This window comes from Telopea speciosissima, chromosome 6 (genome assembly GCF_018873765.1).
Source record: "Telopea speciosissima isolate NSW1024214 ecotype Mountain lineage chromosome 6, Tspe_v1, whole genome shotgun sequence".
In the NCBI taxonomy this organism is placed as follows: Eukaryota; Viridiplantae; Streptophyta; class Magnoliopsida; order Proteales; family Proteaceae; genus Telopea; species Telopea speciosissima.
The window spans coordinates 65,860,554-65,873,644 of record NC_057921.1 but is presented as its reverse complement, the minus strand read 5'-3'; the positions used below and the strand labels follow the sequence as shown (position 1 = coordinate 65,873,644).

At 41.5% G+C, this 13,091-nt stretch overlaps 1 protein-coding gene across 2 annotated transcripts in view; it reads right to left on the bottom strand.

Annotated features, from left to right (window-relative positions):
- Positions 1-382: 382 nt before the first annotated feature.
- LOC122666202 (glutamate synthase 1 [NADH], chloroplastic) overlaps positions 383-13,091 on the bottom strand; it is a 33,307-nt gene continuing 20,598 nt past the window's right edge. The window contains exons 3-23 of one of the 2 annotated variants that reach the window (XM_043862349.1): positions 12,931-13,050; positions 12,604-12,717; positions 11,543-11,695; positions 10,905-11,005; positions 10,631-10,727; positions 10,019-10,128; positions 9,220-9,323; positions 8,784-8,963; positions 8,311-8,654; positions 8,159-8,229; positions 7,598-8,067; positions 6,498-7,367; positions 5,954-6,108; positions 5,493-5,654; positions 3,774-5,375; positions 2,711-2,926; positions 2,284-2,552; positions 1,680-1,985; positions 1,294-1,561; positions 863-1,120; positions 383-654 (exon numbers count right to left, since the gene is read on the bottom strand). In XM_043862349.1, the coding sequence (XP_043718284.1) occupies positions 391-654; positions 863-1,120; positions 1,294-1,561; positions 1,680-1,985; positions 2,284-2,552; positions 2,711-2,926; positions 3,774-5,375; positions 5,493-5,654; positions 5,954-6,108; positions 6,498-7,367; positions 7,598-8,067; positions 8,159-8,229; positions 8,311-8,654; positions 8,784-8,963; positions 9,220-9,323; positions 10,019-10,128; positions 10,631-10,727; positions 10,905-11,005; positions 11,543-11,695; positions 12,604-12,717; positions 12,931-13,050 (6,234 nt within the window). In that variant the 3' untranslated portion in view covers positions 383-390. Of the gene's footprint in view, positions 655-862; positions 1,162-1,198; positions 1,562-1,679; positions 1,986-2,283; positions 2,553-2,710; positions 2,927-3,773; positions 5,376-5,492; positions 5,655-5,953; positions 6,109-6,497; positions 7,368-7,597; positions 8,068-8,158; positions 8,230-8,310; positions 8,655-8,783; positions 8,964-9,219; positions 9,324-10,018; positions 10,129-10,630; positions 10,728-10,904; positions 11,006-11,542; positions 11,696-12,603; positions 12,718-12,930; positions 13,051-13,091 lie in introns of those variants that run through there. The other variant, XR_006333508.1, reaches the window with a different exon arrangement.

Below are 13,091 nucleotides of genomic sequence, written 5' to 3'. Positions count from 1 at the left end.
TGTAGATCAGCCTTGACCCATAAATAAAAAGGGCCCCATATAATTTGCAGAAAAAAATATTAAACTGTACATTATTCGCTTAACCACAAAAAAGACGGCCTTCCACTTTCCACAAAAAAATAAATTTGAGAAACTATATATAATAATAATCACAGCAAAATCTTCCACCCAACACGATTCTCGCCTCGCCTCGCCTCGCCTGGCCTGGCCTGCAACAAGTATCCCACCTCCATCTCTCTCAATTCCACGCATCCCGCATTGCCCAAGTGCCTTTTGCTGTTGGCACCCTCTACGGTCAGGGCAGGATCCCATTTCAGTATAAAGTTCATTGAACATATCTTCTTCTCATTTTGGGTTGAATTCGAAGGAGACGGGGGATTTGCAGGTCATCTATGTCACTACAGTAAGTTTGCTGTTCTTGACATCTTCATTGTCACTGGCTATGTTGAGATCCCCACCTTCTCCTGTCATCAGATACTTGTCAACCTGAGCTGCAGCTTTTCGGCCCTCTGAGATTGCCCATACCACCAGTGATTGTCCACGTCTGCAGTCCCCAGCCGCAAAGACCCCTTCTACATTAGTGGAGAATTGTCCATACTCGGCCTTCAAGTTGGAACGGTTGTCACGCTCCAAGCCTATCTGGTCTGCAATCGTCTGCGAATATCCACCGATACAAACATTTGCAAAGTTAAAACTAGGTGAGTCCAAAATTCCGTAACACATGCATTTTCTTTTCTTAGATCAATTTGAATCCAAAGTGAAGTGTGAAACTGAATAAATGCACTTATGGAGTTAGTTTTAATTTACAAAGCCGCAACCAGGTCCAGAAGGAAATTACAGATAGATGATGGAGAATACTAACCGATTCAGGACCAAGGAAACCCATGGCTAGAAGTATGAGGTCAGCCTCAATTATTTCCTCAGAGCCTTCAACTTCTTTAAATTGAAACTTACCACTGGCATCCTTCTCCCAGTGTACTCGCACCAACTCAAGTCCTTTCACAGCTCCATTATCGTCCCCTACAAACCGCTTGGTCAAGACCTCGTAAGATCTCGGATCTTTGCCAAACTTTGCAGCTGCTTCCTGATGGCCATAATCCACACGGAAAATGCGAGGCCACTACACAACAAGAATAGGACAAATAGAAGGGATCACTTCACTAATCCAAAAAAGAATGAATCACTGCACTAACAGTGTCTTATTGAGGCAAAATTGAGAGAGAGAGAGAAACTATCCCAATTAGGCTGTTTTAGAGAACAGCTGCTTTAAAGTATCTAGTCAAAGGATCGAACCTGTGGCCAAGGGTTGCCTGGAGCCCTGGTCTGAGGGGGCTGAGGGAGAAGCTCTAGATTTATGATGCCGGAACAGCCATGCCGGATTGATGTCCCTATGCAGTCTGTGCCGGTGTCACCCCCTCCTATTACCACCACCTTTTTCCCTTTCGCAGATATATAGTTTCCATCTTGAAGGTCACTATCCAGCAAGCTTTTGGTATTTGCATGAAGAAACTCCATAGCAAAATGTACTCCTGTGAGTTCCCGTCCTGGAACAGGAAGATCCCTGTAGAGAAGCAGCCCATGAGATCTTTGTTTTGTGCTGCATGGCTAAATTATATCTTCATGGTGGATATTGATCTAGATAGCATGAAGGATTTCAACAAGTTTTTGTTTTCAATTACCTTGGCTTTGTAGCTCCCAAGGCCAAAACTACGGCATCGTTCTTTGCACGAAGACGCTCCATAGAGTACAATGGATCTGTTCCAACATTTGCATTGACAACAAAATTGACACCTTCCTCAGCCATAAGATTGACCCTCCTTTGAACAATTTCCATCTTATCAGTCTTCATGTTGGGAACCCCATACATCATAAGCCCCCCTATTCTGTCAGCACGCTCGAACACAGTCACCAGATGGCCCATTTTGTTTAACTGATCAGCAGCAGCCAAGCCAGATGGCCCACTACCCACAATAGCAACTCTCTTCCTGCATTCAGAGGCACAGACAGATTCTTCTTATTTCAAACAAATTGAACATTACAGATACTGTTCACCAAAAAAGGTATACTCATGGGTAACTTGGTTACTCCCACAGAAACAAGAGCAACTAGGTACCCTACTTGGCAGAGGCAAGGGGGGAGGGGAGCATCTACATCACTATTTGAGAATCTTTACAAAGTGGCCTCCAAACTGGAGTGCAGCGGATCTCAACAGTGTAGAGAAATCAATCTATCAAAAGAGCAAAAATCCCTTGAGTTAAAGCTTATGGAGAAGCGAAAGCATACCCAGTTCTCACAGGGGGAGGTCGAGGTACCATCCACCCTTCCTCAAAAGCCTTGTCTATGATGGAGCACTCTATGCTTTTGATAGATACAGGGTTCTCAATAATACCAAGAACACAAGAACCTTCACAAGGTGCAGGGCAAACTCTGCCAGTAAACTCTGGGAAATTATTTGTCTCTAAGAGCCGATCCAATGCCTCACGCCATCTGTTTTGATATACCAATTCATTGAATTCTGGTATCTTATTTCCAAGGGGGCATCCCGAGTTTTCCTGATTTAAGAAGAAAGGAGAAACAAACAAAGAAAAAATTGGATGAGAAGACCATTCCTTGCCACAAATTTTTTATTTTTTTTCTTTTCAAAGGGGGTGGGGGGGTTAAAGAGGGGAAGATATTTTAACCATATAAACAGTAGCTCTATGCCACAAACCTGATGGCAGAAAGGAGTTCCACAGTCCATGCAACGAGCTGATTGGGTCTTTAAAAGTTCTCCTGGTTTTGACTCTTCCGTAACTTCTTTCCAGTCACTAATCCGAGCAGTAGGATCCCTGTATGAAATACTCTCCCGCTCATAAGCAACAAAACCTCGATGCTTAACTGCATCAGCAACACGGGTTGGCCTCTTTACTGGTTCTTCCTGTGCCACCTTCAGTGAATTACACAGAACTGTTGTCAGACAATTAATCAGGAAAAAAGAAAGTGGGGGGAGGAGGAAACCTTAAACAACTTGGAATCTAGTAACATCCAGACAGAGAAGGATGTTATGTATTCACCCAGAAATAACAAAACTTTGATGCTCTTCCCACAAATGCCATAATATATAATTTCAATGAACCAGACATAAAAACTCTAAAAACCAGTAAAGAAGGATTGGAGGGGGAGGATCCTGGCTCGAGCAGCTTGCTGCAAGAATGTCGATAAGTGAGTAGACTTGGTGGACATATCACAATTCAAGGCTTCAAGCCTTTATCCCAACTAGGTCTGGCTACAAAAAATTTGTTCTACCCAATCCCCTCTCTAGTCATACATTTCACAAAATCATAAGCACTCATGTCTTTCCCTGATCTTCAAACCTAGTTTCATGAGTATAAAATAAACTAATTACCAGAGGAAAGGAAAAAACATAATCAATCCATTTACTTTCTTGGATGAAAAATTGGCACTCCATGTTAGTTAGCTAGTCCGTCATTTGGTTCATAGTCATGTCACTTTGTCTCTTAACTCAGAAGACCCAAAAAGGACCAAACCAGTTTTGTGGGAACCAAGGATTGTGACATTCCAATAACCAACGTTATGCTTGAAAATTTTCTTCTTGGACATCTTTCCTTGCTCTACCTCAAGAATCACAAAAAACTGGAAACAGATGAAGACCACAGCCTCTTGTCCTTTTGGTCCACTAAAGTAGCCTACCTATATGCTAGAATGGAAAATTAAAAGAATTTATTATAAGAATAACTCAACAGAGGTCATGGTTAAAAGTAAAATCACATTACCTGACTCGCACTCCCATTTGAGGATGCAGCTGCCAACTTCTTGAGCTCTTCAAATGCATCCTTCTCCATCAACTCTGCCTCCTCTTGTTCTTCAGCCTCTCTGGCAGCTTGTTCCTCTGCTTCTCTATTGGTTTTCTCAGCGTTCATGTTTGCAAGAACCCGTTTATAATCTCTTGGGAATACTTTGACAAACTTTGGAAGAATATTTTCAAAGTCGGCAAGGACTTCCCTAGCCAATTTACTGTTAGTGTGTCGCTGATGTTGCTGTATCAACATCCTTAGTGTCATAATGTCCTCTTCATCCTCAACTTTATCAAGATCTACCAGCTCAAGATTGCACCGAGATTGGAACTTCTTATCAACATCAAGAACATAAGCAACCCCACCACTCATACCGGCAGCAAAATTCCTCCCAGTTTTTCCAAGCACAACAACAGTACCACCTGTCATGTACTCACATCCATGATCACCAACACCTTCTACAACTGCCCTAGCTCCTGAATTGCGCACGCAAAACCTCTCAGCTGCCATCCCATTGAAATATGCCTCCCCACTTGTTGCACCATAGAGAGCCACATTTCCGATCACAATGTTTTCTTTAGGATCAAACATACTTTCTCTTGGAGGGTAAACTACAATGTTGCCCCCTGATAATCCTTTCCCAACATAGTCATTACTGTCACCTTCAAGTTCAAGCATGATGCCCGGACAGAGGAAGGCTCCAAGGCTCTGCCCAGCACTCCCACTGAACTTGATGTGGATTGTATCTGCAGGAAGACCCGCCATGTGATAACGTTTAGTGACTTCATGGCTGAGCATGGTTCCAACTGCACGATTCACATTTTGTATGGGCATTTCGATATATACGGGAAGACCTTTTTCAAGAGCAGATTTGGATAGAGAAAGAAGTTTTTGGTCTAAAGCCATATCCAATCCATGATCCTGCTTTTGGATACAGTATTGAGCTGCTTCTGGACGAATATCGCTAGCAGGTCTTAGTAGTAGTGAAAGGTCGATGTTCTCCAGTTTCTCATTGTTCCTAATAACTTCTTTATCAACTTCCAGCATATCTGAACGACCAACCATCTCATTGATGTTTCGGAATCCAAGCTGAGACATGATTTCACGCAACTCCTCAGCTAGCATAAAGAAGAAATTTATGACATGCTCAGGCTCTCCGGCAAATTTCGCACGAAGAACAGGATCTTGTGTAGCAATACCAACAGGGCATGTGTTCTTGTGGCATTTACGCATCATGATGCAGCCAAGGGTTATCAAAGGTGCAGTGCTAAAGCCAAACTCTTCTGCACCAAGAAGTGCTGCAATGGCCACATCCCTTCCAGTTTTAAGTTGACCATCCGTCTGGAGAGTAGTTCGACCACGAAGGTCGTTTGCAACTAATGTCTGATGAGTCTCAGCCAAACCAAGCTCCCACGGTAGCCCAGCATTCTTGATACCAGTCCAACGTGAAGCTCCTGTTCCTCCATCATGACCAGAGATCAAAACATGGTCAGCATGGCCTTTCACGACCCCACTAGCAATAACTCCTACGCCAGCTTCAGACACCAGTTTCACACTGATTCGAGCTCCTGGATTAGAGTTCTATGGAATATAAATGTGAAATAAGTCAGTTACAGAAAACCACTCAAAAACACAGCTACATGCCCTGCAATTAAGAGGAGGCACACACACACACACACAATTGATGTATATTTGTACCTTAAGATCATGAATTAATTGGGCAAGATCTTCAATAGAGTAGATATCATGATGAGGAGGGGGACTAATAAGCCCCACACCAGCAGTGGAGTTTCTAGTGACTGCAATATCTCCTATAACTTTGTGGCCTGGAAGTTCACCTCCTTCACCTGGCTTAGCACCCTGTGTGAAAAGGTAACCTAATATTTCAGGGAAAAAAATTCCACCTAACATGAACAAGCAAAATTCCAGTTTACATATAACCTCACCAAATGCCAAAGGTGTATCAGTTAAAGTCTTAAAGATGCAAAGACACCCAGAAGGTGTTTTGCAGATTCAGCAACATCTGCCCATAACATAACCACATAAACAAGAGGAACTTCTGTTCCAATAGGAATATAGGGTATAGGTAGGAAATAACCTTGACAATAAGATATCTAAATCAGTATGGAACCTGGCTACATATGGTATCTAACAATTACCTGAGCCATTTTTATCTGTAGCTCATCAGCATTTGTAAGGTAATAGCTAGAAACCCCAAATCTCCCACTGGCAACCTGCTTAATAGCACTCCTCTTTGGATTCATTGAACCCTCTGGAAGAGGCTGCATTCGAGATGGATTCTCACCTCCCTCACCTTTAGTAACAAGAACATAAGAAATTAGTAATTATACAACTCAGGCAATTAAAATAAAAATGACAAGGAACTAGCAAAGTGTTCTAAACCATCAATACCTAGACCTCTCTCCCCTCCCCCAAAAAAGGTTCAAGCATACATACTAGGCTACCTCAAAAAACTACTAAAACAAATCAAATCCCAATAACCCAAAACCTAAATTACGTATGTAAGCCTAGATTTACAAATAAAAAGGATTTCCAGGTGTTGTTAAGAGAGAGTCAAGGTGATTACTGTATTTAACAATTCCAATAACTGAAAAATGACGACATAACGAGAATTGCCAAACAGTTAAAAGACTTCCTCAAACAACTACAATTTACTAATAAAATTCAAGTGTTGATCAATACCAGTATTTGATTTCCCCCCTATTGTGTTCATGGCGATAGCAAGGGTTGTATGCGCTTCCAGTGATATTGAGCCATAACTCATGGCCCCCGTACAGAACCGCTTCACGATCTCACTAGCAGGTTCAACTTCATCCAAAGGAACCTTAAACTCTGATTCCTTAAACTTTAACATCCCCCGCAAATTGCAGGTCTTATTGAGTTCTTGTATGCGCTTGGAGTATTCTTTATATGCAGCTACACTGTTTGCTTTGGCAGCCTCTTGAAGTTTTGCTATAGCAAGAGGATCATTAAGGTGCACTTCTCCATCTTTTCTCCAATGATAATCTCCAGGATTTGGCAGTGCAACAGCTTCTGAACTTCCAGGAGGCAAGACCCTAGTTGGAAAAGCTATGTCATGTAATCGAAGTGCATCCTGAGCAAGCATTTCAAACGTTGCACCCTCAACCCTGCTTGGGGTGCCATTGAAACATTTCTGGATCACCTCGGATGAAAGACCCAGAGCCTCAAAAATTTGAGCACCCTTATAAGAGGCCAAGGTCGATATCCCCATTTTAGCAAGAACCTTCATCATTCCATAGTTGCTTGCTTTGAAGTACTTCTTCATCAAGTCCTCCTTAGAGTGGAACTCACCATTTGCTTTAGGGGGGATCTTACCATCAACCTGCAGTCTCCAAATGGCTTCTATGGACAAGTATGGACATATAGCATCAGCACCAAATCCAACCAGGGTACAGAAATGATGCACTTCACGTGGCTCAGCAGATTCAACTATCAATCCAATTCGAGTTCGCTCAAGTTTCGAGACTAAATGGTGATGGACAGCACCAACAGCTAACAGGGAGCTTACAGCGACACGATTGGATGAAAAAGCTACATCAGAATAGTGAAAAATGGAGATTAGAATGGCAATGAAAATGGAAATTAAAAAAAGTTATATTAAGTCAGTTGAAAGAACAAAGATGTTTGAAACTTTGATTAGACAACTAAGCAATTTTTGACATGGTTGCGATCCCCCTCCTTTTTTTCCTCAAGAAAAGGATGAAGCTTGTTCATTCACGATACAGGTTTTATCAGGGGTTTCATAAATTGAGAATCGTTACCTCGGTCTGACAGAACCAGTATCGTATAACCTTCCTTGATCGCCTTGCGTGCTTCAAGGCAGATCCTATCCAATGTCTCTTCCAAACCTCTCCTACCATGACTTTTAGAATAAGTAATGTCAAGAACCTTGCTCCGCCAACCTCTGTAGTTCATCTTTTTGATGGCCTCCATTTCTTCAGTGGATAGGAGAGGACCTTTTAGTGAGAGACGACGGCACTGCTCTTCAGTGGTTTCTGTCAGATCACCTTCTGGGCCAATCATGCACTCCATAGAGGTGACAATCTTTTCCCGGATTGGATCGATTGGTGGGTTCGTCACCTGAGCAAACATCTGCTTGAAATACTCAAAAGTGAGTTTCTCTCTGTTTGACATTACCGCCAATGGAGCATCATTCCCCATTGAGCCAAGAGCCTCGGTTCCATCCTTTGCCATGGGAAGTAACAGCATTTCCAAGGCTTCAACTGTGTAACTGCACATGGAAAGCAGTCAGGTCGGATTTGTGCAGAAATGCAAAAGAACAAGAAGTGCAAGGAGGCTGAAAGGCTTCAGGATTTACTTACCCAAAAGCCTTCAATGGAGCCAACAGACCGTGAATACCCATCTTCTCCATGTTCTCATCGTGGCCAGAAGCCTACACATAAATATATAGTTACACCAGATACCAAATTTCCCAAACAGAAGAAATTGCAAGAGAAAAAATATATGTACTCACCGGCACGGCCCCAGATATGGCTGGCGGAACCCTGTCAGACTCGGGAACAGAATCAACTATGTTTTTCAGTTCTATCTTCTGTCTGCTAAGCCACTCACCATATGGTCTTTTAAGAGAATACTGCTTCCTCAGGGCCTCATCATCTACAACAATATGCTTCTCAAAATCTACTAAAAGCATCATTCCAGGGTTGAGTCTTCCTTTCCGAAGAACATCTTCAGGTGGAATGTCTACAACACCAACTTCACTTGCCATGATGACACGCCCACTGTGAGTTATGTAAAAGCGACCTGGTCGCAATCCATTTCGATCCAATGTGGCTCCAAGATAGCGGCCATCAGTAACTACAAATTCCAGAAAATGCAAGAACAAATAAATTCTTATTCATGGAGGAACAAGGAGCAATGAAGCATAAATACAAAACTCAAACAAGGGGACCACTGTGCAGAACAAAGTCAAATTAGAATTATTACATGAAATAAGAGCAGGCCCATCCCATGGCTCCATAAGAGCAGAAAAATACTCGTACAAGGCTTTCCTATCTGGATCCATATTCTTGTCGTTCTGCCATGCTTCAGGAATCATCATCATGACAGCTTCAGGAAGACTTCTGCCAGCTCGAACCAGAAGCTCAAGGACACCATCGAAAGCTCCTACAAAGATCAGACATGTTCCAGTTACAAATGGAAATTCTCACAAATGCAGACTGGGCTGTCCCTCTTCCGCCCTCCTCACCCATACTGTTCTCCTTAGGTACTGTACTGTATATATATTTCCTTAACATAACATAGCTTTATTGTTTATGTTTAGAAACAATCGCAATCATATGCAGTTGCAATCATATGCAGGTGCAAGCACGTGTGCAAAAATATGTGACTTGCATGGCACCATGTTAGATTACAGTCTCACCTGAATCAGATGAGCTAGCATCCACGATAGGCAGAAGCTTCTTCATCTCATTCTTCGACAATCCAAGCTCCTTGCACTTCAGCAGACCTTCACGTGCCTTCATCCTGTTTGAAGGAAAATTCATCAGCATCCCAGAATTTAGGAATCCATAACCAATGTATGTAACAAAAGTTCATGATCTGGTGATATTCTTCAAACCTTTTAAGTTTGCAATGTCAACTACACAGCATGGATCTAGGAATTGGATTTATTGAGAAATTTCTTAGGCATACCAAACATAGTATATCTACATCATATTGTGCAATAAATAGATAACAGGAAACAGGTAAGGAGGAGGACAATGATATGATTAATAATATAAAGAAAAATAATGCTGCCCGGTCGTGTGGCCCCTGCCCCTGCCCCTGCACCAGGGCGGGGGCCAATGAGGGGGCGTGCAGGGGCATCCATCAAGAGGGGCAAGATGGTCATTCCCCACCCCGTGTGTGGGCGCAGGGGAACGTTACTGGGTAGTGTTCTTCTTCCCATAATATACAACTTGGCGTAATTAGTAAGTAGATATTTTCTTGCAAGTTTAGTCACTGGGTTGTTAAACTCCAACACTAATTCCATAATAGTGCCTGATAGCCATGCTTATAACCATTTAGCATAGCAAACTCATTAAAAACTGTAAATGAATGACAGGACATTCATTTGTAAGCAGCTAGTAGTTCCTTAATTCCTACATATAAGAAAATCACCAGGATTTCCCCAAAAATAAAAAAGGAGGGTTTTATATCCACAGGAACTGAGCACATACCAGTTTACGTTGCCTCGAAGAGTGTTGATCTCCCCATTGTGGCCCAGGACACGCATGGGTTGAGAACGGTCCCAGCTAGGAAAAGTGTTTGTTGAAAACCTAGAGTGAATCTGCCACAATGAAACATATCCACAATGTCACTGACAATTTCCATCTATTCATTTTATGGTATGGAGAAGTCATACAAGAAATCGCAAGATAGATTTGGGTTCAGGACACCCAATAAATATTATACATTTGCCATATCTGCAGTGCCAATGCAACACATTGTGAGAACCCTAAGCTACCTTGACCAAATCAATTTCCTTTTCCACCTCCAAGTCTTATCCTCAAGAATTGACCATAGAGAGGAGCACTACATCAGGTTTCTGCAACATGGTTTACTCGGCAATAAGGTTTCACACCAACTCACCCAAGGCATTCAATCCGGCATCCAAATTCAAACAGTAATCAAGAAGAGTACAAGCACGTAAAAATCATTCAAACTTCGATGCCTTAGAACTTGTTGCTTAACCTTACATCTTTGTTGTTACCATTAAATACCTCATGCAGCTTGTTGTTGAAGAATGAAGTTTGTGGAGAAAGAAGCAAGGGCATAAAGAATATATTTACCAGGGCCATGTAGCTCATAAACCTTTCACTGCCAAGATCTGCATAGTAATAATCCTTCAACTGAACTGGCTTTAATTGACCTTTGTAAACAATAGTCCTGGCAAAAAAGAGGTGGAAAGCATTAATTATCTGCTTCTCAAAATAGGAGATAAAAAAAAATAATAAATTATCTCAATGCTGAGCTGTAATGTCCTCAAAAGTTACATTTCCTAACTCAGAAATTTAAAGAGGGGGGGGGGGGGGGCACCAGATAAGGCTTCCCAAAAAACCACACCTTGAAGAGAGAGAACATATATAGAAGTCCCTGACTCCACCATGTTGGAGGTTTAAAGCAGCCCGAATAGCAACCATTGAAACCCTCCTTAATATGTACATCTGAGATATGAAGAGATCAAAGTGAAAAACAATGATAAACAATAGTTAAGCACACAAGCATTGTTTCCATTGGGGTGGGGGTTTGAGATCTCCAATGGGGTTAAGTAGAAAAACTGCTCCTGATTCGTTAAGACCCTCTGGTCAAGCTAATTATTTATTGGGGATCAACCAAGTGCAGGACATAGTTAGATGCAGAATTATAGTGGGCTGGTAAGCATGTGGATAAAGTGAATGATAAAATAAGGGCATAACCAGTGCACGAGGCTCCCGCCACTGCAGGGTCTGAGGAGGGTCATAATGTACACAGCCTCCCTTGCTTTCGCAGAGAGGCTGTTTCCTAACTCGAACCCGTGACCACTTGGTCACAATGGAGAGACCTTACCGTTGCACCAAGGCCCGCCCCCGGATAAAGTGAATTTTTTTTACCTTAAAAACTGCAGTATACACTATAAAAAACAATATACACTGTCTTCTAACTTAAAAGTCACAATTAAATGAAATGCAATGAGAAGAAGTATAACCAAAAGAGGTGACTACCTGTTGCTCAAAATCAGCTTTCGATCTAGAACTTGGGGTAATAAATACTTGTTCAATAACAGGCTCTGTTTGCAGAGCAGATTTGCCTAGTCCTGTGTTATCAGTTGGAACAGACCGCCAACCAAGAATAACATGCCCCAATGATTCAGCAACCTTCATGTAGAATCAAGAACTTCAGTAAATAATGTATTCAAAAAAAAAATCCAAACAGGAATTTGCAAATAGAAAGGTCAAATAAAACAATGGAAGATTACATCTTATTATCTTCTACTCCAAAAATCACCTATGATGAATAGGCAGTTAATAGTGGAGACTAAAATTAGGATCCATGCTCCATGGTAGCTGTTTTTGGATGGGGGAGGGAGGCACAATATTAGGTAAAAACACCCATTGAAGTGGGAGTGCTTCCTCTCTCCTCTCTCTCTCTGATCCCTTTGGATGTACTGATACACAAGGCATCAACATCTAGGAAATATCAGATGAGAGTTGCTGATAGATGCAAGTGTAGATACAGGCAGCAATAGTATGACAAATTTAAATATCTATTCAAGAGTAAACACCAACATAAGAACAGTCTTGAAGGCGTCATTTTTAGGGTCAGTCCCCCCACCCTCCTGGAGACAGGTTCAGAATTTCTGATGGAGCACTAGCCTTCATATCAAGTTTTCTCTTCACAATCAATAACCAACACGAATTAAAAAGTGTAAAATCCTACTCTAACCTATTCTGGCAAACAATACAGGCCAATAGATGTTTAGATGCATAAAAAACAAAAAAATTGTCTGTGTACATAAATATATAAGCAAATACAGAAGATAATTTGAATAATTTACAGATAAACCAAACATAAGACACAAATGAATTGATTTTAAATCAATTAGCATGTCATTTAAGCATGCCATACACGGGAGCAGACTTTCAAAATTTTTTTATGATTCTTCCTTTAAAAGAAAATCATATTGCAGATTATAAGATTTGAAATACCTGCAAAAGCAAAATCCTACCTAATTGGGATACTCCTTAATGAGTTCATGACTAATGCTCTAGAGTAACAAAATTACCTTGTTGAATACAGTTTTACTTTCTTCCCTGCGAGTCTCAGATGTTGGCAAGAAGAACATACCAACTGCATACTCGCCTGGTGGGGGAAGCTGAAACCCAGCATCCTTGGTAACCTGGTGAAGGTTAAAAAGGGAAGATAAATATAAATAAGAATACGATTTATTTATGTGATTCATCAAGCAACAGATCAAGTTAAAACCAATAATATTGCCAGGTCAGGGTAATTGAACCCCGATTTATGTGATTCATTACCAACCAAAACAATTAAAGCTTTTTTTTTTTGAAGGAAAACAAAAAAAAAAAAAAAAAAACATTGGAGAACGTGCCTCCGCGAGGAAGCTGTGAGGAAGATCCACAAGAATGCCCGCTCCATCACCGGTGTTTGTTTCACAGCCACATGCTCCTCTATGTGACATCCGGACCAGCATCTCCAATGCATCTGTTACCTGCAAACAGAAACCGCTAATATTAAGTCAAATACAACAAG